Below are 27,208 nucleotides of genomic sequence, written 5' to 3'. Positions count from 1 at the left end.
ATTCTAATAATATTACAACTTTTTTTCTCGTAATATTATGACTTTATTCTGTAAATCTCAGATGTTTTTTCCCCTCAATGTGGCCCTAATACTCCGTAGTACATTGTGTCTTTGGCCCTCACTGCATTAGACTTATATACTATATACTTAGACTATAATCTGTGTTACCTTCATCACAATGCTCAAATGTTTTGCGGCTCCAGACAGATTATTATTATTATTTTTTTTCGCCTAAAATGTCTCTTTTGATAGTAAAGGTTCGGACCCCTGAGCTAGTCTATACTACTAAATATAATGAGCTACTGATTGAACCTGTTTTCTATAGGATCGCCCAGAGACATGTGCCCCATCTGGGAATCACTGCCCTTCACTTTACTGCTACTAAAATCCACTTTTTATTATTAAAACCTGCATTAATCTATCAATTTCATTACAATAACACACTGCAATCCTCTGCAATAGCAATATTCATGTAATAGCATTACTGTAGTGAGATAACACAATTGCATTGTGAGTAAATCAAATGATTTTTCCAACCAGTGCAGCAGCACTAATTGAGTCTAATTGATGCCTGGTGTGTTTGGCCACATGGAGGAGCCAGAGTATAAACTTCCCAGCAGCAGCATCCTTGTGTAATCTGGATGCTGATGCTGGTTGCACCATCGCGTGCTCTCTGCAGCTATAATGACGGGATGTGCCAGTGCATTACTGCAGCTTTTTTTGTTGTCACCAAGAACATTTGATGCAGTATCATATGATATGTATTTATAGCTCAGATTCAGATCATAATGATGTCTGCTTGGCTGGCTGTGTTCAACCTGTTCTAACAAAGGGGCCTTTATGGTTGAGAGAATCCACAAGGGTTGCTCGATCAAGCCACATTGCTGCTGACTTTGAACTGGATTTCATGATACAAAGAGAGCATATAGAGCTATTGATTAAATTGTATAACCACAGATGGAACAGGTCGCTTTAAATCCATAATTGGGTGATTCGCATGCCCCTGTATTGATAGCCGGTTACACAGGATTTTTAATTTGAGAGCCTGCACTCATTTAGACTCATATATATTCATGTGGAAGCCCATTTCCGCCACTGTGATTAAACCCCCCCTGTAAGTCATTATGAGATAGTATCTCATTATAATGAGTTAGTATCTCAATATTTGACTTAATATGTCGTTATTTTTACTTAGTATCTCATTATTTTGACTTACTATCTTATAATAATGACTTAGTATCTCTATATTTTGACTAAGTATTTTAATATTTTTACTTAGTATCTCAATATTTTGACTTAGTATCTCAATATTTTCACTTACTGTGACCTAGCGTTTCAACATTTTGACTAAGTATCTCATTATTTTGACTTTGTCATTATTTTGACTTAATATCTCAATGTTTTTGACTTAGTATCTCAATATTTTGACTTAGTATCTCAATATTTTGACTTAGTATCTCAATATTTTGACTCAGTATCTCAATATTTTGACTTAGTATCTCAATATTTTGACTTTGTATCTCAATATTTTGACTTAATATCTCAATATTTTGACTTAATATCTCAATATTTTGACTTAGTATCTCAATATTTTGACTCAGTATCTCAATATTTTGACTTAGTATCTCAATATTTTGACTCAGTATCTCAATATTTTGACTTAGTATCTCAATATTTTGACTCAGTATCTCAATATTTTGACTTAATATCTCAATATTTTGACTTAGTATCTCAATATTTTGACTTAGTATCTCAATATTTTGACTTAATATCTCAATATTTTGACTTGGTATCTCATTATTTTGACTTAGTATCTCATTATTTTGACTTAGTATCTCAATATTTTGACTTTATATCTCAATATTTTGATTTAGTAACTCAATATTTTGACTTAATATCTCATTATTTTGACTTTGTATCTCAATATTTTGATTTAGTAACTCAATATTTTGACTTAGTATCTCATTATTTTGACTTTGTATCTCAATATTTTGACTTAGTATCTCAATATTTGTGACTTACTATCTCAAAATAATGAATTAGTATCTCAATATTTTGACTCAGTATCTCAATATTTTGACTTAGTATCTTAATATTTTGACTTATTATCTCAATATTTTGACTTACTATCTCAATATTTTGACTTACTTTCTGATTATTTGACTCAGTATTTCATTATTTTGACTTAGGCCAACCATCCACAAAATAATATTGAGAAACTAAGTCAAGATATTGAGATACTAACTCATCATTTTGAGACAGTACCTAATCATAAAGATTCACAGGATTTTTTATTTTTTTTTCATCACATTGGCTGAAATGGGCTTCCGTAATTTTATGAAAGAATAGCCCACCCCCCCCCCCCACACACACACACACACATAAATGAATCCCTGGATGGATAAAAGCACTTGCTCTCCGCGTCTCCCTCGTACGCCTCATCACCACCACCACCACCACCACCGGGTCGAATCATAGGAAGCACTGCCTCCCTCCTTTCTTCATGCGTAAATTATGTAGGGCAGCACGGTGAATGCTGTGTGCTACCTCCATTTGAGAGAGCCGGTGAATGTGAGAGGAGGTTGGGGGGAGAAAAAAAAAGGAAAACAAACACTGGAAAAAAAGCCGCAGCGTTTAACACCAGAAGAGGAGTATAACATAGACGCATCACGACTTGCTGCCCATTGTGAAGCCAAGGAGAAGAAGAAAAGATGGACATCACGGATCAAGGAGCTCAAATGGAGCCGCTCTTACCAACGGTAAATACACGCACTATTGTCTTATTGCACATGCTTAAAGCTGAATGGGAATCAGTTTGTGTTATTTCTCTTTAGAATAAACAGCTGGGACGTTCCATTACCATGTTCCATATGAAAAAATGACCTGATTACTGGTGTGTATCGTGACAAATATGGATGTTGCGCACCATAAATTGATAAAAATTGATATTTCCACCATATTCATATTTGGGCACTATACAAAAACGCCTACGCCTTCACACAAAAGGCGTTTGTGGTGCACTGTACAGGTTGGTACAGTGTTACACAGCAGCTACAGTTATTCATGTGTACCCCTTTAACATCAGACAAAAGCACATCACCCAGATTATTATGACAAAATATCTTTATGAAATCTAAGCTGTTGCTTTATGGAGGCTGTACAGTACAGTTACAGCTGGATGTGATGAGCTCACTTCTTAATATTTTGACTTAGTATCTCATTATTTTGAGTTAGTATCTCAATATTTTGACTTACTTTCTTATAATAATGAGTCAGTATCTCAATATTTTGACTTAGTATCTCAATATTTTGACTTAGTATCTCAATATTTTGACTTAGTATCTTAATATTTTGACTAAGTATCTCAATATTTTGACTTAGTATCTCAATATTTTGACTTAGTATCATTAATCACTGTATACAGGTTAGTACAGTGTTACACAGCAGCTACAGTTATTCATGTGTACCCACTTTAACATCAGACAAAAGCATATCACCCAGATTATTATGAAAAATATCTTTATGAAATCAAGTTTATTACAGTTACAGCTGGATGTGATGAGCTCACTTCTTAATATTTTGACTTAGTATCTTAATATTTTGACTTAGTATCTCAATATTTGGAGTTAGTATCTCAATATTTTGACTTACTTTCTTATAATAATGAGTTAGTATCACAATATTTTGACTTAATATCTCAATATTTTGACTTACTTTCTTATAATAATGAGTTAGTATCTCAATATTTTGACTAAGTATCTCAATATTTTGACTTAGTATCATTAATCACTGTACAGGTTGGTACAGTGTTACACAGCATCTATACAGTTATTCATGTGTACCCCTTGAACATCAGCCAAAAGCATATCACCCAGATTATTTATGGAAAATATCTTTATGTAATCAAGCTGTTGCTTTATGGAGGCTGTACAGTATACTGCGGGTGTATTACAGTTACAGCTGGATGTGATGAGCTCACTTCACATCTTTCCATGAGCACTGGATTATTATATATTTTTTACTGAAAGCACAACAGAAATTCATTAAAAATCAGATTCTTTCACACGTGAAACCACCATCACCATCCGTCAACCTGAGAGATGCAGCAGTGTCGCCCACATGTTGGTGGGGTCCATGCCTCAGGTCAGAGGCCCCTGAAGCCCACTGGCATGCCTCACATATAACAGAAGGAGGTCTGCGGTCTCCTCATTAGCATTCAGGTGAGACTGTGCTGAAAAGAGGGGAAAAAATGCCACATAGAGAGATGAAATGTATTTCTCTGTGCTCATCATTAAAAGCTTTTGCTCCGGAGGCAAATCAATATATTTGTTCTATTTGTGGACGTGTTACATGAGGACTTACAGTGATGTGGTGTAGGATGGCTGTTCTATTTCCCCCCCTCCCGGCTGCAGTCTCCATGCAGTGTGCTCTCGCCTCCCTGTCATTGTAACTCACTGCTGCTGCTTCCACCGTGTCCCTTTGCCCACGCAGCAAGCAAATGCGTTGTCATGGTTTCGCCAGGATGCGTACGGGTATGTGAGGTGTTGAGAGAATTTCAGGGACTCCTCAGTACAAAACAGGAAAAAGGTCCCAAGGTCAAGCATGAGAGTGTGTTCAATTTACAGCAGGATCCGAATGTCTCATTGTTATAGACCCACTTGTTTTGAGTTTATGAGCTAGATAACACTCTTATCAACAGGGGAGTGGGCAAATATGCTGCTTTATGCTAATGTATGCATATATTTATTACCGGAAATCAATTAACAACACAAAACAATGACAAATATTGTCCAGAAACCCTCACAGGTACTGCATTTAGAGTAAAAAAGATGCTCAAATCATGCAACAACAGCTGTCAGTGTGCTGACTTGACTATGACTTGCCCCAAACTGCATGTGATTATCATAAAGTGGGCATGTCTGTAAAGGGGAGACTCGTGGGTACCCATAGAACCCATTTTCATTCCTATATCTTGAGGTCAGAGGTCAAGGGACCCCTTTGAAAATGACCATGCCAGTTTTTCCTCGCCAAAATTTAGCGTACGATTGGAGCGTTATTTAGCCTCCTTCAGAAAAAGCTAGTATGACATGGTTGGTATAGATGGATTCTTTAGGTTTTTTAGTTTCATATGATGCCATTTCATACAATGGTCCACATGCCTTGCTTTTGTCCTGTTCACTTATATCTTGACGTTTCTTTTACTCGCAGGAGCAAAGTCCCCAAGAAAGTAAAGATGAGGTGAGTACATCTCTCATTCTCTTCATCTGGCATGATCAAAATGTCATATTGATTTGCTCAGTAGTAACTCAATTCAATACACTTTGTTAAAGACAATCAGGAAGTCAATAGTAAAAACAATAAACCGAGAAATATAAAGGGCAGAGGCAAGAGTAATAAAAGATTAGGTTACGAGGAATGTACTGACTGTCGTTAGTAAGTCCGTAAAGAGTTTTAAGAAGTGCAGTGGTGGAAAGAGAGAGAATATTGTTTATGTTGCTCTGTGCTAACTTGTTTGCCATGTTAACTTCATAAGGTGATAATAATGTGTTTAAATCAGTCAGATTAAGTCAATGGTTGGTCCCACCACTGGAATAAGTAATTAAAAGTTCAAAAAGTAAAGATTACGCAGGTCTAAGGCAGACTGTTCTATTTTCCTGATGGCTCTGATGTGATCATATTTTGCTGTTAATCCATGCTTCTATAATCTATAAATAATCTACTGTAATATTGCACTGCTGTATTTGGTTCGTATCTTTCATTAGCCAGCTTGTTCAGCAGATGTTGTGTATTTTTAGATCGCAATTCTCACACATGTCGCTGTGCGTCTGGCAGCCACGCAAGGCTGAGAACACGCTGGGTAGATAAATATTAATAGATAACGGGAATTAAGTGCAATTGCTTTAAAGAGCTCGCAGGATACGAGTGTTTTGCAGACAATCGAGTCGGTCGCGGAGAAGAGTTTCGATGCATGCATGTCATCTGTCCTGAGAAAATATTGCTTATGCAACTGTGGGCTGTGAGCCAGACTGAGGACAAGACTGAGCACAAAGTGTCTGCCAGTGGCTAAATGGTGAATCGTCCATTTACTAGAACTTCATTTTCCCCCTGAGGACTTCTACTTTACTAAATATTGTGAGGATGCATTGATATTTGTTGTTGATCACTGCAGTGTTAACCCATTGTAATAGATTAACTATAAACACAAGCTCAGTACTAATCTTTTAAATCAAAGGAACAACATTTGCAAGATTTATCATAGTTTGCGGACTAATTTGCAAGCTTCCTGATGACTGCCATCAGAAAAACACTGCAGCACAGACGGTAGGAGAAAAGTAAAGCAATTATTATAATACTGTAGTGAGTAATAATGTACGACAAGCTGGACAAGCTGGTAAAGCAGCACGGAAGCTCAGTGATTCAAATGTTGACTTGTTTGAATTCTCACACATGATTATAGTCAACTGGATATCATTTGAAGGTGTATAAAGAGCACGACATTACAAGGACAATCCGTGTCATGAGAACGCATTTTAGTCTTTTTGCGTGTTCTTTGTACACCACGCAACAAAACTACGGTAATGGCTGCAGTTAGGTTTAGGCAACAAAACCACTCACGTGCTTTTACTGATGTTTGTGACATGTTTTTAGTGTAATTTTGACGTGTTTTTTAGTAACGTTTGTGACCTATTTTTAGTGATGTTTGTGATGTGTTTTTAAATGACATTTTGACATGTTTTGTAGTGACTGACGTGTTTTTTCGTGACTTTTGATGTTTTTTCGTGACGTTTGTGACGTGTTTTTAGTGACGTTTGTGACGTGTTTGTAGCGACGTTTGTGACGTGTTTGTAGTGACGTTTGTGACGTGTTTGTAGTGACGTTTGTGACGTGTTTTTTCGTGACTTTTGATGTTTTTTAGTGACGTTTGTGACGTGTTTTTAGTGACGTTTGTGACGTGTTTTTTCGTGACTTTTGATGTTTTTTAGTGACGTTTGTGACGTGTTTTTAGTGACGTTTTGATGTGTTTTTAGTGACGTGTTTTTAGTGATGTTTTGACGTGTTTTATAGTGGCGTTTTGATGTGTTTTTTTAGTGACGTTTGTGACGTGTTTTTTAGTGACATTTTGACGTTTTTAGTGACGTTTGTGATGTGTTTTCCAGACTTATGTAACGTTGTTTCCGTACATATTTCACATAGTTTACATACTTATTTTAAGCCCAACCATGACGTTTTCCCTAAACCTAATTAAGTAGTTTTGTTGCATAAACCTAAGTGAGTGGTTTTGTTGCCCCCTGCTGGTACTGCACCTTCATACACGTGTGTAATATTCACACCTTGGTGAGGCAAAACATGACACTGACACGCTCTAGCACTGCTGCTGCTGATCTTATCTTATAATTTGTTGTATAGTTGCAGAGTTAGAGCTCTTTGCTGATCTTGAACCCCTGTCAACCACGAGTGGTCCTGATCCTGGATTTGACTTGGACTTGGAGTGTCGTGGTCACTAATTACAACCCTGACATAACAGCTGGCTCTCTGCCAGGCTGCCCAGTTAGATGCTGGTTGATTGGCCGGGTCGGAGAAGATCAGTGAGAACAGACGGAGGAAGTCTGCTGGAGTTGCCCGGCCTTGTTCTTTTGAGCGTGGTGTTCTTGGATCAGTGTGAAATCTCAGTTTGACTTGCTGATCCAACTGTGCAGGCAGGAAGCCTCCCCACCGCAGCTAGGAGCCCGGACCGGCTGTGCTGCTCTCCATGGTTAATTATAGCAGTGTCAGTGGGGAGGAAGGTGAAGAGGGCATGGAAGTAGGTAGAGGGAGAGAGACAGATGGCAAGATGAGGAGAGAGGCATGCAGAAAATTAGATAGTGTAATGTAGTGTTATTCCTGTGAATATAACATCATCTTTGCTATTGAAAACTTAAAGATGACCACAGAGACAGTCGTCTCAGGGAGTGCAGCAGAAATAGTTGCTCGTTCCTCCGGATCTGTTTCTAGCACACCATGCCTCGATCACAGTTTTGCTGACAATGCATTTAACAGCCAGAGAGCAGCTTCTTTGCCTCAGGTAGGTTGTGCAGACACTCAGAGATGCTCACACCGTATACAAGAAGACTGCAACGCCAACTCTACTTCTTCTACGTGAGGTGTACAGCGACCATTTAGACGTCAGGTGTAACCTACTACTAGGGCTGTGTGAAGCCCCTCGTAAAGGATGCCGTTGCTTGACTCCCCGCGACCTAAGGCTCCTCTTTGGTAACAGCTACAGAGCTCGAAGGCTCAGCAGAGCAGAACTGTGCACGGCACAGCATCGGTGATGTCAGAGCGCTAATCTCTCTGGGGGGATTGGCGGATGGACGCTTGTCAGAAACATTTGATGCTACCCTGGATGAAAGCCGTCGGAGGCAGAGGCGGAGGCAGAGCTGTGCTGAGCTCCCTTGCATTTGTTTGCATGTTGTGTTCGCGGGGCTTTCGGAGTGAGGACGCTGCCACGTTCCAGCATGGGAAGAGACGCTGAGGAGAGCGGCTGAGGAAAGGAGGAATGATCGCCTAACAGCCCGACGGAGACTTTGTCTGCTATTCTCTCTGACTCTCATTCACAATCACAAACACTCTGAGTCTAGAGTGGGCTCAGGCCCTGAGCCTTAGCCTCTCCTCTTACCATTGCCGCAAGCACAAGGGGAGTTAGCGGGCATCCTGCCCCGAGCTGACAGGAGGCACACCATGCTCTCAGTGGACCACAATAAAGGATTTAATTATCAGGTAGGTTACTCTCATCTTCATTATTCAAGCTGGAGGAGCATCGAGTTTGCTGTTATTCAAATTGGAAATAGTTAGCCACCACTGAGTTTTGGCAACATGCGAAAATATGCATTTGTTAACAAGTTTTAGACTGATTTGGATGCACTATTGTTGTGATATTGAGATTAAAGCAGTAACAGTAGATGACCACTATTTGCCGGAATAGCTTGCGTGCGATCTTGCTGTTTTACCAACTGCATGATGTTAATTCAGACGGCACGGTGGTGCAGTGGTTAGCACTGTCGCCTCACAGCAAGAGGCGATAGCCAGGCCCTTTCTGTGGGGAGTTTGCATGTTCTCCTTGTGTTAGCGTGGGTTTGCTCCGGGTGCTCAGGTTTCCCCCCACAGTCCAAAGACATGCAGGTTAGGTTAATTGTTGACTCTAAATTGCCCATAGGTGTGAATGTCAACGTGAATGTGTCAGCCCTGTGGTAGTCTGGCGACCTGTCCAGAGTGTACCGCGCCTTCGCCCAATGTCAGCTGGGACAAGCTGGGAAAAGCAGTTACAGATAATGAACGGATGGATAATGTTAATGCATGTTTAGTTGATCGGCTACAGAGAGGGCCAGTTGTGCTGATGTGCATGCGAAAGGTCCCGGGGAGGTTTGGCTGACAGATGGGACTGTCATCACGGGCCGAGAGAGGAGCTTATACCCGCTGCACTGACCCCGGTGATCTCTGAGGGAGAAGCGGGCGAACAAAAGCCGTGAACATTGGATTTATTTGTGTTTGAGCACGATACTTTCTGGTCTTTTCGTGCTTTGAGGACACGCAGAAAGTTTCAAATCCAAGCAGCTTTTAAAAATCCCAACCCCCCTTCTGTTCTCAGAGGGCAGCGTTCACACTTCATATGTCCGACAAGGTTAGAGAGGAGTGATGATGTAGAGATGCATATTCTTCCCTGTGATGCTGCCGGTGCTGATCCTGCTGCCATTGCCACGGTAACCATGGCCATCTGTACTGTAGGGATGAAAACCATGACAACAGAAGCCGTCAGCCAATCACAGGGCTTGTACAGCAGCTGATAATCCATCTCCCCTCTCACTGTAGCTAGCTACAAGCTATAGAACCACTCTCTTTGCACGTGAAGCAGATTGAAAATAAATAGACAGATTTACGTTAATGGATCTTGCATGAAAAACGCGACCTGCTTATATTTCCTTGGCTTACTGTGGAGAATGTATGCGACGCATCACTGTACATCTGATATGATTTTTACCTCCTGGCCCAGATCTCAAGGTACAGTAATGTAGGCATTCATCATCCCCGCTGTTGTGAGAGATCCCTGAAGAACGCAGAAATGAGGTCACATATCTGCCTCCCAGAGAGCGATTTGATAATGCACACAGATTCACGGAAAGGAGCTTGTGAGAATCGATAGTTCTGTGATTTATACTGGCCAAGAAAATGGAAGATAAGCTCTCAGGCCAATCTGGTGTCGACACTCGAAGACGTCCTCTGTGTTGTTTTATAACCGGTTACGTATGAAAGATAACATCATTGGATAGTTAATACGCCCAGCGAGTGTTGTATTTACAGATTTTTTTCCATTACGTCTTGCGTTTTCATTCTCAGTGCGTTGGTAGAAATCTACTTTCATTGTTGTTTTGCAGACTAATCCTTATTCCACCACTGTATCACTGACACTGAAAGCCAGAGAAAGTAGTTTTCATCCTTACATCAATTGGCCAGGCTCTTGTAAAATACATGTGTGAGCTAAATGTGAACCAGTAATATTTATTTTTTGTCTTTGTAGAACATGTCGTCATGTTTATTTTCTGTTATTTGCTTGCATCCATAATTGGATTACTCACAAAAAGATCACAAAATAAAGTCACAATAGAAGATCACAAAGAAAAGTGCAGCTGAATTTCCCTGAATATTCACAAACAGTGTATTATTATCTCATAACAGTGAAGTCCCTCCATAACTAGAAGTAGAGAAAGTTGTTTGTCAAAAGTTGTTTCCTCTTCCTAATATCAATCCAAAAAGCTGCTAAGGGGCTAAGTAGGCTCTTAACTGTGACACGTTCAAACAAATCCATATAAGTCTAGATGTGTTTTATGCTGTTTATTAAACAAAAATACTTACAAGGAACAACTATACTGAATCGACAGAATATATCGGAGCCTAGCTCACCATCTTCGTCCCCCTCCCGCCGTCCAAGTGAACCGGTAAATAAAGTTAAACCATACTCCTCACTAGGGTCTCACAAGAGGCAGATTAAAAAGAGAATGCCTTGCAATTCGGGAACAGTGTCCCAGGGTACTTTTTACGTTTTTCACAGATTCTTTTGGGGGGGTCTTGAGGACAGAACTTTCTCTGGAAAAGGAATATAACTTCTGTTGTAATGAACGTTATAAAATGGATCATCTGAAGTGTTCATAATTTACTGAAATCAGTTTTCTCAACACCATAGTCTTTAGCTTCTGCCCGCACCTTCGGAGTCTCACCTCATGTTTTTTATGTGCACAGACTATCAAAGAGCCAGATATTTTCTGACACAGTTGTGTCTACCCTCCAACAATTTCTAAATTCATACAAACACCACCAATCAACAACGTCTGTCTCCCATTGATTGTCATGACAGCAGCTCCAGGCTGTACGCTTCTATGACATCCCGGATTACACTCACTGGTTTACAGCTGTGGCAGGGCGGTCTGCATGTGAACAAATGCTGAGTGCGCTGTCACTTTGTGATGCAGTTTAAAGGTGATTCAGGAGGAAACTGGAGCACGTCGTAGAGGAAGTTCAGAGATGTAACTGTAAGATGAGTCGTGTTAAAGTGGTGTTTTTGGAGCAGGATGTTCAGAAAGCATCCTCTGAGTCCAAGCAGGTCACTTTCACTGTTTATTTTTGGACTATCAGTTGACAATACACCTAGGATTAGGTTACAGCAGAAGATTTTGTCATCCTTTGTCCCATGTTAGGTCAAAACCCATTCCATTCAGATTTTTTTTCTTGCTTTCCCACAATAGTTGATTCTTTTTCCACCCACCAGTGGTCACCAGACGTGTTTACAAAAGCCAGGGCGGTGGCTGCCTGGTGATGCCGATGTCGGCCCTTTCGGGTCAATTACTCGATCCTCCTCGGGGCAGTGCTCAACAATGTCAGGGCATAAAACTCATTAGGAAGAGTGGTCGGGACGCGGAGCGCACGTGTAGCAGCCCGAGGAGTGGAATCAGGTGTTGAGAGCTGGTGGATGAATTGGTGTAGAAAGGCCTCCCTCCAAAGTGCAGATTGATTAAAAAAAGTCTGCTGGAATGGTGCTTTGTAGTGTGTGAAATCAGTGCTTTTTACATCCAGCTCGGTTACGACCATGACAAATGATATATCAACCTGTGGGAAACCTGTGCATGGCCGCACCTGCTCGGAAACCTGTAACTCTAGGACGACACCTGGTCTTCAGAGGGGGACACTGGTGGTAATCCTGTGAGGGATTTTGGTATTTTTTGTAGTAGTAAAATCCACTTATTCAACTGCTGGTTTCAGGTTTTGTTGTGCACACATCAAGAGAACATGGAGATAAATTTGCTTGTGTCTGATTAAAAGTCAATAGAATACGCTTAAAGGCCTCGAAAAAGTATTTTCTCAATCAGCTTCTTGCAATGAGCGATAGGGTTTTGTACATGATGAAACAATTTTCTGCTAAAATCAGAACAGTTTTAGTTATTTCACTTGAGATATCGCTTTGATTTTGACACTGGTTTGAAGAGGGAGGGGCTAAGATGGAAAGTGGTGATGTCATACTGTACCTTCCTGCACCAATCAGGATTTAGCAACATCGACAGTTGTAGGGTTGTTTGGTCATTATTAATCCAGCCCGTTTGCATGAAAATGCGAATAAATGCCACGACAATGCGTTAAAAAGTTAACGAAAATTGCAATGAATTGTAAAATTGAATCGCAATTCTTGTAGAATCACAATACTTAAAAATGGCAATACATATCGAATCGGCACCCAAGTATCGTGATAGTATCGAATCGGGAAATAGGTGTATCGTCACAGCCCTATAAGAAGGAGACTTTCTTATTTCAAAAGTTACCTAGTATTGCTTTAATACATGCATTATAATCCACGTATGAGTTTCTCCCCTGTGTTTCTTACTGAGGAATCTTTACATAACTTTAAATAAAACCAAAAGCTAATGATCTACTGCAAGCATATCAATGTCAGTGCCGGATATTGACTTTGAAGCTATACTGCATCCATCGACAGACTGTGCATTGAATCAAAATTGAATCCAATGTCATGCCTTTCAAGGTCGTGATGCTCCACTTACCATTGCTGCACTGTGCACACATACATGAACACACACACATGCACTCTTAACACAGTGTGACATCCCCTGGTCCTCGGGTTCGTGTCCGGGCCTGAAGCCTTTTTTGTTTCCTCTTCCCCTTTGCTCCGCCCCATCACACCACTGCATGCAGAGGAGCTGTGTGCAATATAGCGTCGCTGTATGTACAGTACATGTGCAGCCTGCCTTGTGACTTGAGAAAGAAGGCAGCTTTAACTAATTTTCTCAGAGATATACGTTGGTGGTTGATGTTTGTATTTGTTTCTGTAGTCCCTCTTTTGCCTGAATCTAAGTTAGTGGTTAAAGACTCAAGATTTAACAATTTGTACGTTCTAAAGCTGAACCAGGTTGATGACAAACATCAAGAGTGAGTGGAAAATTCACAAGTGAGAAAGCCCCGTTGTTTTTCAGGACATCTGTGATGTCAAGATGAAGTTCTTGTCACAAAAGGTGTTGCATAAACAGGATATGAAGTCTTTTGCATACAGAGGTCTGCAGAGTGGACTCAGTCTCATGTCTCTCTCCTCGCCTTCTTCTTCTTTGCCGGCTTCTCTCCTCAGGTTTTTTGTTGTTGTGTTGGAGCAGAAAGGTTGCTCTGCTTGGCAGTGGGCTCTCCATCATTAAATGTGTGTAGGAATACACAGAAACAAATCAATGACCAGTAAAGGAAAGAGGCTTATGATGAATAAAAGACTCATAATATATGTCATGTTAGCGTGTCTATTCACCATGCCGGTCACATGTCTGCCCCTCCTCCACCTCTCCCATCCCGACTCCCCTGGAGTCTCGGTCACGTGCTCTCCGCTCCCACCCTCCCACTCGAAGCCTTCATCAGCGAGCAGCGGGCCGACGAACGGAGAAACGGCTGATTTAATTCTCCCCATCATGCAGGCCCCTCCATCACTGATCCCATGGTCATAGACAAGGTTTTATCCTGCCGTAAAGGCTGGCAGATTAATCTCAACCCAGATTGGTGAGCGGGGATGCGACTCTCTGGGCTGGTCTGGGGTCAGCATCGTGAGGTAGAGAAACCCAGTGTCTATAAATAGTAACAGGGACCTGCAGGCAGAAGATTCTGGCTCATCTGTCATAGTAGGGTAAGGTTAAAGCTTTGTTTGGGACAGAACGGAGAGGGGCATAGCATCAGAATCTTATCATAAAATGCATAGGTTTGGATGGAAACTGGCGTCAAAACAGTGTAATTTTATGAGGAGCAATCACAGCTTGATGTTTGAACAGACTAATATTAAGATATCAATTATTTTAGGCTTAATTTATTCAGGAACACACAGACAACAGACAACAACAGCTGTCAGTGTGTCAGCGTGCTGACTTGACTATGACTCATCCCAAACTGCATGTGATTATCATAAAGTGGGCATGTCTGTAAAGGGGAGACTCGTGGGTACCCATAGAACCCATTTACATTCACATATCTCGAGGTCAGAGGTCAAGGGGCCCCTTTGAAAATGGCCATGCCATTTTTTCCTCGCCAAGTTTGGAGGGATTTTTAGCACCCTTTACGACAAGCTAGTATGACAGCGAGTATTCCTTAGGTTTTCTAGTTTCATGTGATACCAGTATCTTCACTCTAGCTTCTAAACTGAGCCCGCTGTAACCTAAAAATCGCAAGTTGCGTTAATGCGTTATTAGTGTGAAATTAGTGGCAATAAAACTAATTATTATTGCGTTATTATCGCATTAACTTTGACAGCCCTAGTAAAATTCCTGTTTTTTACAATGGAGTCTGGTTGCTTTTGCTTCAGTTCCCCGTAGGAAGCAGTAAAAATATTCTAAATATAGCGTACACTTAAACTGATATTGATTATTTTAGGTGACTAAAATACGTTTTACTGCTGCCCCCTTCCACAGCAGTACATTGCTTTGCTCCCGTGCTGGTACTCCTGTCTGTTTCTCCAAACTGGGGGCGTTCTGACCGTCATCTAATGTAGGTAATAAACTGACTATGGATAAGTACCTCATTCCACCTCACTTCAAAAAATCAGAACTATCCCTTTAAGTTTCTTCTACTCTTCTTTCTTTTCCTCAGTCAGGAACATTCTGATAGACCTACAGTCTGCCTGTTATATACAGTGGTGCAGTGACCACTGCAGAGCTAATGCAGCGGAGATGCAGGATAGATATAGTGGTGTTGGGGATACGTGTGATTAGACATATATTGCAACAGTGGTTTTAAAATCCAGGTGATACTCATGCTGAGGCTTTGAATTGCACACAAGCTGTTCTCATGGGTCGGGGACAGTTTCCCCGGGGACCTGCAGGGCCAACCCCCTGCTCCTCTCCCAGGCTTGTCACAAACATTAATATCTTTGCTGCCGTCACTACCATGAGGGCAAAAAAGAAGAAATAAATTAGTTAATAGGCGAGTTTGTCAGGTCTTTATTTAGTGAATGGGACATTACCTCGCTGTCTTGAGTGCTGATTATGTCTGCGATAGCGTGCAGCGGTCAGTCTAAGTCCGCAGAGGATTGGATCGGAGTGAATTGGAATGCAGAGGCACGGGCGATGACAAAATTAACACATTAATAAAACGTCAAAGCATCTCAGATTACCATTAACCATCTGCCAGGGGAGATCTAGGGGAGTCTGTCTACAGGGACTTGATAATGAATCCAATGTGTGCTTGCATGTCTATGAGAGCACTAATGTCCCGCATACAGTAAGCCCACCCTGTCTGCTCTCAGCATCTGTCCACACACTCCTCTGGCTTGTTTCTCACTCACATGCTTGTCCATGTGTGTGGGCGTGTGTGTGTGAGAGAGAGTGTACCACCAGTGTTCTCGCTTAATCTCTCTGCGGGATCAGAGATTGATGGCCAGCATCAGCCACCTCTAGCTGGTCGCAATACAGTATAGCACATGCCTCCTGTTGGTTATTATTTGCTGTTTTTATTCACAGTGTAGTGTAGCCATCAGTGTTTGAAGAGCAGGACCTTAATATGCCAATAAATGAACCAAAAATAATATAAGAAATAAATGTTAATTAATTAATTGATAAAATGTGTTATAAATTGATATTTCTGTTTTAATTTGCTTCTTTACTTATTTATCTTTCTATTATTTCCCCTATCTATTTACGCTTCTATTTATTTTCCCCATTTATTTATTCATTTATTTATTCATTTATTTAAGGCAGGTTTGAACCTGCAATCCTCTTGCTGTGAGGCAACAGTACACTGCACTGCATTTTTGCACGAAAAATTACTATAATGATGAATCGATTATCAAAACTCAACTAATCGTTGCAGCTCTAACTGTGTTTACTATCTATCTGCAAAGGTTGTGAACTTAATAGAATGAATATTAATAATATAAGTTCTAACATATTGTTCAGTGCTGTAATTCAGACCGTGATTTTTTACATTCAAAGTCAATGCCAGGTCCAAGACCACTGTAGCTTGGTTTAGGGCAGACTATCTCTTACAGTAATCTCTCTTAAGCTTACTTAAGGGAGAATATCCAAGTGTGGATCTTTTTTTTTTTTTTTAAGTCCAAGTGATTTTGCTTATTGTTCTGCCAACTGTGATTGAGCTTCACTGTGCAGAATGATCTAAATCAAAATGTTATTCATTCATTCTTTACATGTTAGTAGTAGACAAGTCTGGAGCTGCCCCATTGACAATGAATTGGGAGAGATGTTCTAGATGACACTGAGAGCACCCAGGAGAATGTTTTGAGTATATGTGTACATATTTTGTTTCACAACTAAGAAATCTACAATTGAATAAAACTCATTTGGGTATAAAAAAGAAAACAAACATTCTGTTGGCCTCCGATTCATTGTCTTTGGAGCAGCTCTTGACTTTGTTCCGTATGACATCACAAGTTTGAGGCTTACTGCTCTGGTTTCTGGCTTTGAGAGAGAGTAGCTCATGTTCACACATATTGATTGAACTTTCCTATGCCATGGAAATAACATATTGGAATTCTTAATTTGGCTGGTGTTCCCCTTTAACACCACGTCCGTTGCTCTGAGCGTCTAATTATGATGCGGGAGTTGATTGAAAGCCTGGTGCGTCTCATACAGATGCTAAAGGGTGCCTTGTGCGTTGGTATTTGACGCCCTGGGAATGAGATCAGACTGAAATAGCAGCAAGGTAACATCAGTGGCTAGTGTGCTAAGGACAACAAGGCAACTCAGATGACAAATAATTGCGGTTATTACAACACTAATGACCTAATGCATGACACAGTCAGGACCTACAGCAAATTCATGGAGGACGTCTAGAGGGCACATGATGTAAATGATCAACACAACACACACAGAGACTGGAGGGAGTCAGGAAAGGAGATGGAGGAAGCGTCACCATGACAACTTTTTGTTCACGGCCCGGAGGTATTGGCGTGCAGCTCCCTGGGGAGGAAGGTTTTGAATTTGATAGGAACAACCACGGGAAGCCATGTCAGGCTAAAACTGTCAATATCACCGACGCAGCCTCTTTTTATTACTTCATAAGGGTCGGTTTTTCAGCTACACAGATTTTGAGTGTTGATTGGAGAGTTGCTGGCTTGAGGGCATCTGTTCGAAACGATCAAAAGAGCTGAAATAACTGTGATTGGTGCAGACATGCAGCCACACACAGTACAGTATCAGAGCAGCAGATTTGCTGTTAATGTAAAAGGTAATGTAAATCAGCTTTTATTGTCACACAGCACTGCGGTGTGTGAACATTTTTCATTTTACATGCTCTGTCCCCGGATCAGATGATGTGTAAGTTTCCATCCTGGTGGAAAACAATTGAAAACACCATGATATTGAAAACACCATGAATAACAAGCCAGCGTTTTCATTAAATATTAAAAAGCAGAGTAAGCATTCAAAGACCCGTTCATTTTTCAACGTCAGAGCTATATATATATAGCACGGAGTAACTAGAAAAGCATTATGTTGCATCCATTAGCACTGGGCCCTGTTCCCACCACTCTACACATCTGCTGCTGCTCTAGTTCCCGAGAGATTCGTCTTGCTAGAGGTGTGGGTGGGTGGTGGAGCATTTACATTACGCACAATGATGCAGTCTTGTGAAAAACCATGACTCAAAAACTGGCACTCAGCAGATGAGCGTGGCTTTTTCAAATCGTTGCCATGGTAACAGTCGGTGAAAGTCAGCGTTATGATGCTGCGTTTGTGTGTTTTCATTTCAGGACACATTTCCTCCCTCTTACGCAACAACACGTAGCATTTAGATGAAATATGGATCTTTGCTTCAGCGAGGACAGACGGACACGTGTCATGAAGAGTTCAGCATTGGGGAATATGAAATGCACTTACATTCATTATTAACACTGATTAAGTGGCGTCTTGTGTCAACTCATGTTAACCTTCATATCTTCTTGCATGTGACTGAATCTTTATGAGAGTGATATTAAAAATGTGTGTTCATCCTCCTTATCTGTGTGTGTCACCTCCAGAGAGCTGATGAGGAGGCAGTGGTGGACCGTGGGGGCACGCGCTCCATGCTCAACACCAACTTCGAGAAGGAAGAACTCGAAGGTAACACCCATTAACATTTATATTACACGATTACAGCGGCAGTAGGCAGAATATTTTTGGAATCATTGGGCAAAAACTCCATAATAACCTTTTAGCATATTGTAATTCAAGTGGTCTGAGAGATACTTCTGCACCTCCTCATGGCTCTGCTTTCAGGCTTTAAAAAATCTATCTAGCGTTCCTATTGGCTGTTCACTCAACAGAGGCAGCTGTCAATCACTCTCAAACTCCGAGCAAACGGTCAAACTAGGCAGCGCTGATCAAATATTAATTAATATTCTGTTACTGTAATGCCTATTTCTCGCTTAAAATGTTTTCAGAAACATCTTGTAGTGTACTGTTTAGCTGTAAAATGAGAAAGTTTGCTCCGGCTGGTGGGCGGTGCTTCATTTGTCCTCAGCTGGTCCCAACATAGCTGCCGGGTCACAAACTTTCTCATCATTTTCTGCATGAAAACAGTTAAGGCCATAAGCTAAGCTAATTAAATAAATAACAGGGCTTACTGGTGCATTCAAAGCTATCTCTCGTGTTAACTCTTCAGATGAGCGCTGGGCAGCCGTGCTCGCGAGTCAATATCATAGCCCACACCAGGTAAGCATGATTGGCTGGAAAGAGGTCACGTGAGAAGCGATGCCTAAAAACAGACATACAGTATATGATTCATCCGTAATCCATTGTCACGATAGAGTCTAAATAAAGCTCCAAACTTACGCTTCATTTTTGAAAGACACTTTGGGAAATATAGGAAATCAGGAGCAAAAGTAGGCAAGGCAATCTGAGGGAAATAACTTACAGGAAAGTGCTGAAGCTGACAGATAACTTGTTCATTATGGGGAACTTTTTCTTTTCGACATCCAGAAAACTGCATTTTTGTGCAAGTCAAGAGAGTACAGTATGGGCGAAAGGCAAAAATAAAACAATCTTTCACCTACAGAATCTGTTCCCCCCCGTCAGCATCCACTGTACTTTTGTTGCCAGGCAACGTTCGCCGAGGCAGCCGGCAATAGATGTCACTCTTTGATTCTGACACTGCCGGCGAGGCGGTGCTTTCATCTCAAGGACCCTCATCGTCGGATGATGTTTCGCCGTAATGACTAGCTCTCTGTCTGGCGCTGTGGTAACACTGACACTGCGTCAGCACCACACAGGAGGAGGAGATCCTCTGAAGTTATCTCTTTCACAGAACACTCACCTGCTTCCTCATTCTCATACACTCTCACATTGGGGATTAAAGGAAAATGTTAGAATGGCATCTGTTTCCATTGGGATTCTATGGGATTTAAAGTCCCAATCCTCGATTGTTACAGCTTGAATGATGTTGGACACGGTGGCAAGGGATTTAACCCTCTGAGACCCACAATAGACCTGTTTTTGTCTTTTTTTAGGGGGGTAAAAGGGGTCTTTGGGGGGGAGATAGCAGGTCAACAGTAGATGTCAGAAAGAAGTGGTGTACATCACCTGAAAGCTATATGAGAAGACCCGCTATAACCTCTGAAAGACAGAATAGTGGCCGTTGGAATGTTAAGAGGTTAAGAGGTCTTCTCATAGCATTTGTTAACAATGTCCTTTAACTGCATTGGCCAGAGTAGATTTATCACAGCAACTTTACAGAGGTCAAAATATTAGCATTTTATGATATTTATAGAAACTTTGTTTGGGCACCATGGTAATAAATTTGACTTTTACAACTGCTTCAAGTAGGACAAATCATAGCCCAGTAACTGCAACCATGAGAATTCATTTAGAGCAGTGCTGCAACGTCAGAGCCTCAGAGCCAGTTGTGTGAAGAGAATGATGCACAACCTCCAGCCAATCAAAGCTGCTCTATTCTGTGGTAAAGCAGTGCATACATGAATACACACACAAAGACTTCAGGATATGGAACAGCAAAAAAAACGCTGCATGAATTCTTGACTGATGTAAGAAAAGAGAAAAGACATTGTGACATCAGCAGGCCTGGAGGAGGGGAGCTATTTAAGTCCTCCACTCAGGAGTCGTGACTCATGAACTTTAAAGCTTCAGTTCTTCTGTTTTCCTCGCGTACCTTATTGTTCCCGTCTGCCGGAACGGGCCTTTTATTGTGAAATTTGCTCCCTCTGCTTCTGATATACATAATTCACATAATGCTAACAGCAATTTGCTCTGGATGAATGCGTCTACAGAGTGAAATACGCTCTCAAACTGCAAATACATCTTGACATAGTTTCCCCGTTATGTCCTCCGGGACCTCACTTAACCTCTGTCCTGGATTCCTCCTGGTTGAAGGTAGTGAGTGAGTGTATCTTTTCAAATGCTGTGATGACAGTGTGCTCTTACTGTAGGTGATTCACGTTATGTCTGTGCTTTGCTTAAATCTGATTAGCGCTCTATGATATGATTAGTCATGTCTCCAAGCAAGTGAAAACAATTTAAGGGATTCATGTGGGATATCTTCCCCTCAGACTAAATTAAAATATACACAGTGAGTGTGGCAATAATAAACAGAATAAGCTCATTTATATCTGAACCTGCACAAGCTGCACAAATGGCTTAACTTGAGCTAGGATTTAACTCTGAAAGCAAAAGGGGTTCCCCAACGTTTTTCTATAATAGATTATATTCACGGTCTTAGGTTTGGTTTCAGAAGTGAACAATGGTTATTGTCCAACACAGTCTCACGGCAGTTCGTGAAATAGTCACGAAACTGAATCTGACACGAATTTCCCTTTTTTTCGTGACGCTCATCACGATTGGGCGAATGCCCAGCATGTGTCAATTTCTGCTCCAGTCTTTTCAAAATAGAACTACTTAGTTAGGTTTAAGAAAAGATCGACTTGGTTAGGTTTAGGCAACAAACTACTTAGTCAGGCTTAAGAAAAGATCAACTTGGTTAGGCTTAGGCAACAAACTACTTAGTTATGTTTAGGAAAAGATCAACTTGGTTAGGTTTAGGCAACAAACTACTTATTTTTGTTTAGGTAAAGATCGACTTGGTTAGGTTTAGGCGATAAAATTACTTAGTTAGGTTTAGGAAAAGATCAACTTGGTTAGGTTTAGGCAATAAAAGTACTTAGTTAGGTTTAGGAAAAGATTGACTAGGTTAGGTTTAGGCTACAAACTATTTAGTTAGATTTAGGAAAAGATTGACTTCTTTAGGTTTAGGAAAAGATCGACTTGGTTAGGTTTAGGCAAAAAAAGTTCTTAGTTAGGCTTAGCAAAATATCACGGTTTGGTTTAAGATAAATCTGGAAGTGGCGTAACTTAAGTACAGAAGTTACGTGACAAAAACTACTTAGTTAGGGTTAGGCTAACCCAATCACCAGTAGAAATTACAGCTTTGATTAAATTACAGTTTAATAAATGTTATCTGGGAATATTTGTTTAAGTGGTATAATGGGATTGGACTGCCTGTAATTTAACAGTTAAGACAGCGAAATGTATTATTGACAGTAATCCTTTTGTAATCTGTCATTGTCACATAAAAGATGAATTTAGTATCCTCTGTTGGACCCCAGTTTGTAACATCACACTGCCCTTGGTGTCACATTATGCTGGACTCTGTGGCTCCTCATATGGTGCAGGAGAACAGGGTGTATAGTAGTCCTGTCTGTGTCAGGACACTGAGCCGAGGGCCGGCGGGAAGCAAGCAGCAGCCGGGCAGCTCGACCGCGATAAAGGAGGAGAGAGTCAGCTCGCATTATCTTCACGCTGACCCTGTGGATGCACGCTCATGTGTGCGCATACACGCACATCAGCTCACATTGTATAATATCCTTTCAGAATCCCAGTCTCTTTATTTGTTCTGTATTGATTTAAAATTAAAATCTCACTAATTGTTTGAGTCATCCAATTTTCATCGATTTCAGCATCAAAGAGGACAATAGCTCTTTATTCAGGAGGTAGCAGTTCATTCTCTGAGTGCTGCTTCTCTGGTTCCACTCTAACTGACTACGTGGCGTGATACTACCTGTTGCGGGTGTTTTGATAGTTGAGTTTTGGGGTAGTGACTGACACTTTAGAGCAGTGGTTCCAAGGTTTTTTTGTCTGATGTACCCCCACAACTCTGTCAGATGAGCTCTTGTCTGGAATTTTAAAAAAATCGATTGTTGCCTGATGCATTTTGTCTCCAGGTCACCGCACTCTCTACATCGGGGTCCACGTTCCCCTGGGCAGGAGGTCGCACAGACGTCACCGCCACCACGGACACAAACACAGGAAGCGGTCCAAGGAGAGGGACTCTTCAGCTGACGATGGAAGAGAATCCCCCTCTCACAGTAGGTCTTCAAAACGGACTAAAGCAAACTCCAGCAAGTTTTGAGTTCACCGCAAGCCAGCTTCACCATCATGTTCTGTTTTTCTGTTTCAAATCCTTCCTGTTGCATGCTTTCTCTATCTTTGTTCTCCGACTGTCCCATTTGCTGCAGCAGACACACCAGCCCAGAGGGTGCAGTTTCTGTTGGGGACAGAGGATGGCGACGAGGAGCACATCCCCCACGCCCTGTTCACCGAGCTGGACGAAATCTGCCTCAGGGAGGGCGAGGACGCCGAGTGGAAAGAGACAGCCAGGTACATCGCTGCAGTCGGCCACATGGGCTGGGTCTAGCCAGCTGTGCCATTGTTCCTCTGTTGCACCTGAGAGTTTGATCCTGTTTGTGTCTAACAAACTCAAAGGATTTGCTAAAAACAAATTCATGGACTTAATTGAGCAGCATGTCAAAAGTAAAGGGGGGAAAATGTATACAACAACCACCAAAATGCTCTGTGCTGGGATGGGAAATGTCTTTATATATTTACCGAGTTTTTAATGTGTGCAGGTGGCTTAAGTTCGAGGAGGATGTCGAGGACGGCGGCGAGCGGTGGAGTAAACCCTACGTAGCCACCCTGTCTCTACACAGTCTCTTCGAGCTCCGCAGCTGCATCATGAACGGCACCGTGATGCTGGACATGAGGGCCAACTCGCTGGAGGAGATCGCAGGTGAACACAAAAATGTCCTGTGGTCTTGTGTTGCTCAAACTAAAATCTGTTTGTGCCAAATGTGAGCAAACGAAAATGATGCGAAGTTCCCTAAGGCTCCATTCTCGGACCTCTTCTTTTCAGCATTTACTAGCTCAGATTATTGAAAACAACTAAATATCTTAAAATGATTATGCAGACGATACACATATTTATATACACATATTTTAAAAGAGGACTCGTCTATAACTGGTACCGTGACCTCTGACCTCAAGATATGTGATTGAAAATGGGTTCTATGGGTACCCACGAGTCTCCCCTTTACAGATATGACCACTTTATGATAATCACATGCAGTTTGGGGCAAGTCATAGTCAAGTCAGCACACTGACACACTGACAGCTGTTGTTGCCTGTTGGGTTTGAGTTTGCCATGTTATGATTTGAGCATATTTTTTATGTTAAATGCAGTACCTGTGACGGTATATGAATTCATAAAGTTACCATTACAAAGATGTGCAGCAGGGCAGAGGCCGGGTCAACAAGGCTGACATTATAACGTGTAAACAGAATTCCACTTTGGAAAACTGTGTTCTAGTTTTTTCGAGGGCAGCAAAAGAGTGTTTATCTGATTGTGGGAAAAACTGTGCTGCTGAAGAGATCCAGTGAACTTAACCTGGTTTGGTGCGATTAACTCAGCAGAAGCGGGTCGTTTTTTTGTCGGAATAATCAGCTTAGCATCGCTGGCCAGTGCCACGCGAGGACACACACGCTCAAATGTTAATATGGGGCTGCACTGCGGTTCAGTGGTTAGCACTGTTACTTCACAGCAAGAGGGTCGCAGGTTCAAATCCGGCTTGGGGTCCTTTCTGTGTGGAGTTTGCATGCTCTCCCCGTGTTAGCGTGGGTTTTCTCCGGGTGCTCCGGTTTCCTCCCACAGGCCAAAGACATGCAGGTTAAGTTAATTGTTGACTCCAACCGCGACCCTGAATAGGATAAGCGGTTACAGATAATGAATGAATGAAAATGTTAATGTGGAAACCTACATTTGTGTTTACTTCTCAGACATGGTTCTGGATCAGCACGAGGTGTCGGGCCCCGTAGGCCAGGATGCCAGGAAGAGGATCCGCGAGGCGCTGCTCAAACAGCACCACCACCAAAACCACAAGAAGCTGGCCAACCGCATACCTATTGTACGCTCCTTCGCTGATATCGGCAAGAAGCAGTCTGAGCCTCATTCCATGGACAAGAATGGTGAGCAAATGGTCTGAACGCACATTACATTATATTCTCTGCTTTTCCCATGGTGACCATATATGTTGTATGTAAATATATATTTTTATGTTGCATGTTTTTTTTCCAAAGTGTGTCCATCTGTGACTTACTGCTGTTTGATATCTCATTTTCTCCTCTTGTTTGTGTTTCTCCGTGTTTGTGTGTTTGTTCTGGTCTCGTTGCATGTGCACGTGTGTCATTCACTGAACCAGTAAACGGCCTCTATTATCAAACCGTAAAGTGTTCGCCCGAGCTCCCCGAGAATACTCCACCCAGAGAGGCCTTTTCCTGTGTGGCATGGCCGCGGTGCGTGTGTAGCGCGTCATGTCTGTCAACCCCTCCGTCACCTTTGACCTCCTCCAGCAGCCGCGGCCGCATGACCCCAGACACGCCCTTTGGCAACACCAAACGCCTTAGTGTCCTTCAGGCAGTCGCACAAGGCTACTGTCCCATCGAGCATGAAGACACAGAGCAGGAAATCTGCGCAGGCAACCAGAGCGCCTAAGCTGATGCTTAACACTGAAAGCCTAGAGATAGTAGTAGTAATAGAACATGAACGAACACATTAAAGGGGAGAGCATCATCGTGAGAGGTTAGAAATGGGTTATGTGCAGTCAAGAAGAGAGAGAAGTAGGAAAAAGTAAGTTTTTTGTACTTTCAAAATGTTACAACAACTTTGGGTAAGTGGTAGAATTATTTATGTGACCAAACAAGGCATATACCGGTTTACATGATAATGCTCTCCACTTCCTGTCATTGTCAACACTGTGTTTAATGCCTAGAAAACCATAGATTTATGACTCATGTTCTACACTCATCACAGTGACTAATTACTAATAGTGGTAGCTCCTCATTTTAAATTCATGGTGTGACTACATAACACAAAATGTAATCTTCATTTGGTTGCCTTTGGGTTTAAAAGAATAGTTAAACATTTTGGGAAATATGATTATTCTTTTTCTTTCAGAGAGTTAGTTATACCCCCCCCCCTGTCTTTATGGTAAATATGACGGAGTGTGGTATCAATCTTCTCCCCTAACTCTCTGCAAGAGAGCGTATAGGAGTGTTTCCCAAAGTGTCGAACAAATTCCTTTAGTGGTAGTAGCATCACTCCTTGACTGAAAAAAATTTAAAAGGAGCAATCTTTGACTTTGTTTCAGCAAAACGAAAACAAAAAGACTTTTAAATGAGCACCTATTTGTTGATACACTTAAATTTAAAATGGAAGTGAAAGATTGCACCTCGTAGTACACTTGTACACTTGATTTGGAAAGTTTGAGCCTAAAGTCGAGCTAAAATCACTGTCCACTGCACTCATTAGATTAATATTAAGCTAACTCACTCAGGTGCACTCTGAAACATGGTACAATATTATCTTTTGTCACGAGGGCTGAACCTTTTCATCAATAAAGGTACGGCACCTACAACAAAAGGGTCCACTGTTGTATCGTATGTTTCAGAGAATGTAACTGTACCCTGTAGTCACTCACTGGAAACCTTTGTCTTTGTGTGGGAACGTAATATTGTGATAGGCTGTGTGAAAATTGACATGCTGTTGGTTTCCCGCTCTGCCCCGACAGGCCAAACGGTCTCACCTCAGTCTCAGCCGGCGAACAGTGAGGGCAAACAGGACGTCAGCCGGGAAAACAGCGCCGTCGACTTCAGCAAGGTGAGACCCACCACTGGTCCCGCTGTTTATCCACGGCCACTGATAGCTGGACACATAACTAGCGCTGTATATTTAACCAAGGTTGGGTTACATGTGAAATGGTCACCTTGCCCTGGGAAAGCAACTGGAGTTTAACAGGAGTAAAGCTTGTTTTCTTTTGTTGTGTGGACCAGATCAAGCCAGTATTTTGGATTTCTATTCAGATTATTTATTTATAAATAGTTATTAAACTTAGTTAATAGTTATTTTACTGTAAAAAACATTGAAATGATAATTAATAACATTTACTAATTATTAGCAACACTATAATTTATGTTATTTTAACAGTTTATTATTGCACACATAACTTTTTATACTATATAAAATATGTAATTGTTATCATTTCAGCTATGAAACAATATATAATTGATACATTTAAGAAACTATTAATTATTTAATTAATTTATAAATGTATTATATAATTTTAAATAAATGTTTTAACTAGTTTGCATACTATGAAATAATGAATTTATAAATTATTTAATTAATTTATATAATTTATAAATTAATCTTTTCATACTAGACAAACAAATGATAAATTAATAAAAATTATAGCATGACTAATAATTAGTAAACATTCTTAATTATCATTTCACGGTTTGTTAATAGTAAAATTACCATTAATTCAGTTTAATTAACTAACAATTTAGCATTTATAAATGATGATTATTATAAAGTGTTA

General features: G+C 41.1%; 1 protein-coding gene across 5 annotated transcripts in view; it reads left to right on the top strand.

Annotated features, from left to right (window-relative positions):
* The first annotated feature begins 2,370 nt into the window (after positions 1 to 2,370).
* The window catches only part of LOC141762746 (sodium-driven chloride bicarbonate exchanger-like), a 39,368-nt gene continuing 14,530 nt past the window's right edge, over positions 2,371 to 27,208 (top strand). For 2 of the 5 annotated variants that reach the window (XM_074626794.1, XM_074626790.1), the window contains exons 1-8: positions 2,371 to 2,759; positions 5,209 to 5,238; positions 18,530 to 18,611; positions 22,721 to 22,864; positions 23,015 to 23,156; positions 23,405 to 23,565; positions 24,609 to 24,797; positions 26,399 to 26,487. In XM_074626794.1, the coding sequence (XP_074482895.1) occupies positions 2,712 to 2,759; positions 5,209 to 5,238; positions 18,530 to 18,611; positions 22,721 to 22,864; positions 23,015 to 23,156; positions 23,405 to 23,565; positions 24,609 to 24,797; positions 26,399 to 26,487 (885 nt within the window). In that variant the 5' untranslated portion in view covers positions 2,371 to 2,711. Of the gene's footprint in view, positions 2,760 to 5,208; positions 5,239 to 7,886; positions 8,758 to 18,529; positions 18,612 to 22,720; positions 22,865 to 23,014; positions 23,157 to 23,404; positions 23,566 to 24,608; positions 24,798 to 26,398; positions 26,488 to 27,208 lie in introns of those variants that run through there. The other 3 variants (XM_074626791.1, XM_074626792.1, XM_074626793.1) reach the window with 3 other exon arrangements.

This window comes from Sebastes fasciatus, chromosome 24, assembly GCF_043250625.1.
Source record: "Sebastes fasciatus isolate fSebFas1 chromosome 24, fSebFas1.pri, whole genome shotgun sequence".
In the NCBI taxonomy this organism is placed as follows: Eukaryota; Metazoa; Chordata; class Actinopteri; order Perciformes; family Sebastidae; genus Sebastes; species Sebastes fasciatus.
The sequence above is the reverse complement of the archived record's forward strand: the minus strand, read 5'-3'. Positions and strand labels throughout refer to the sequence as shown.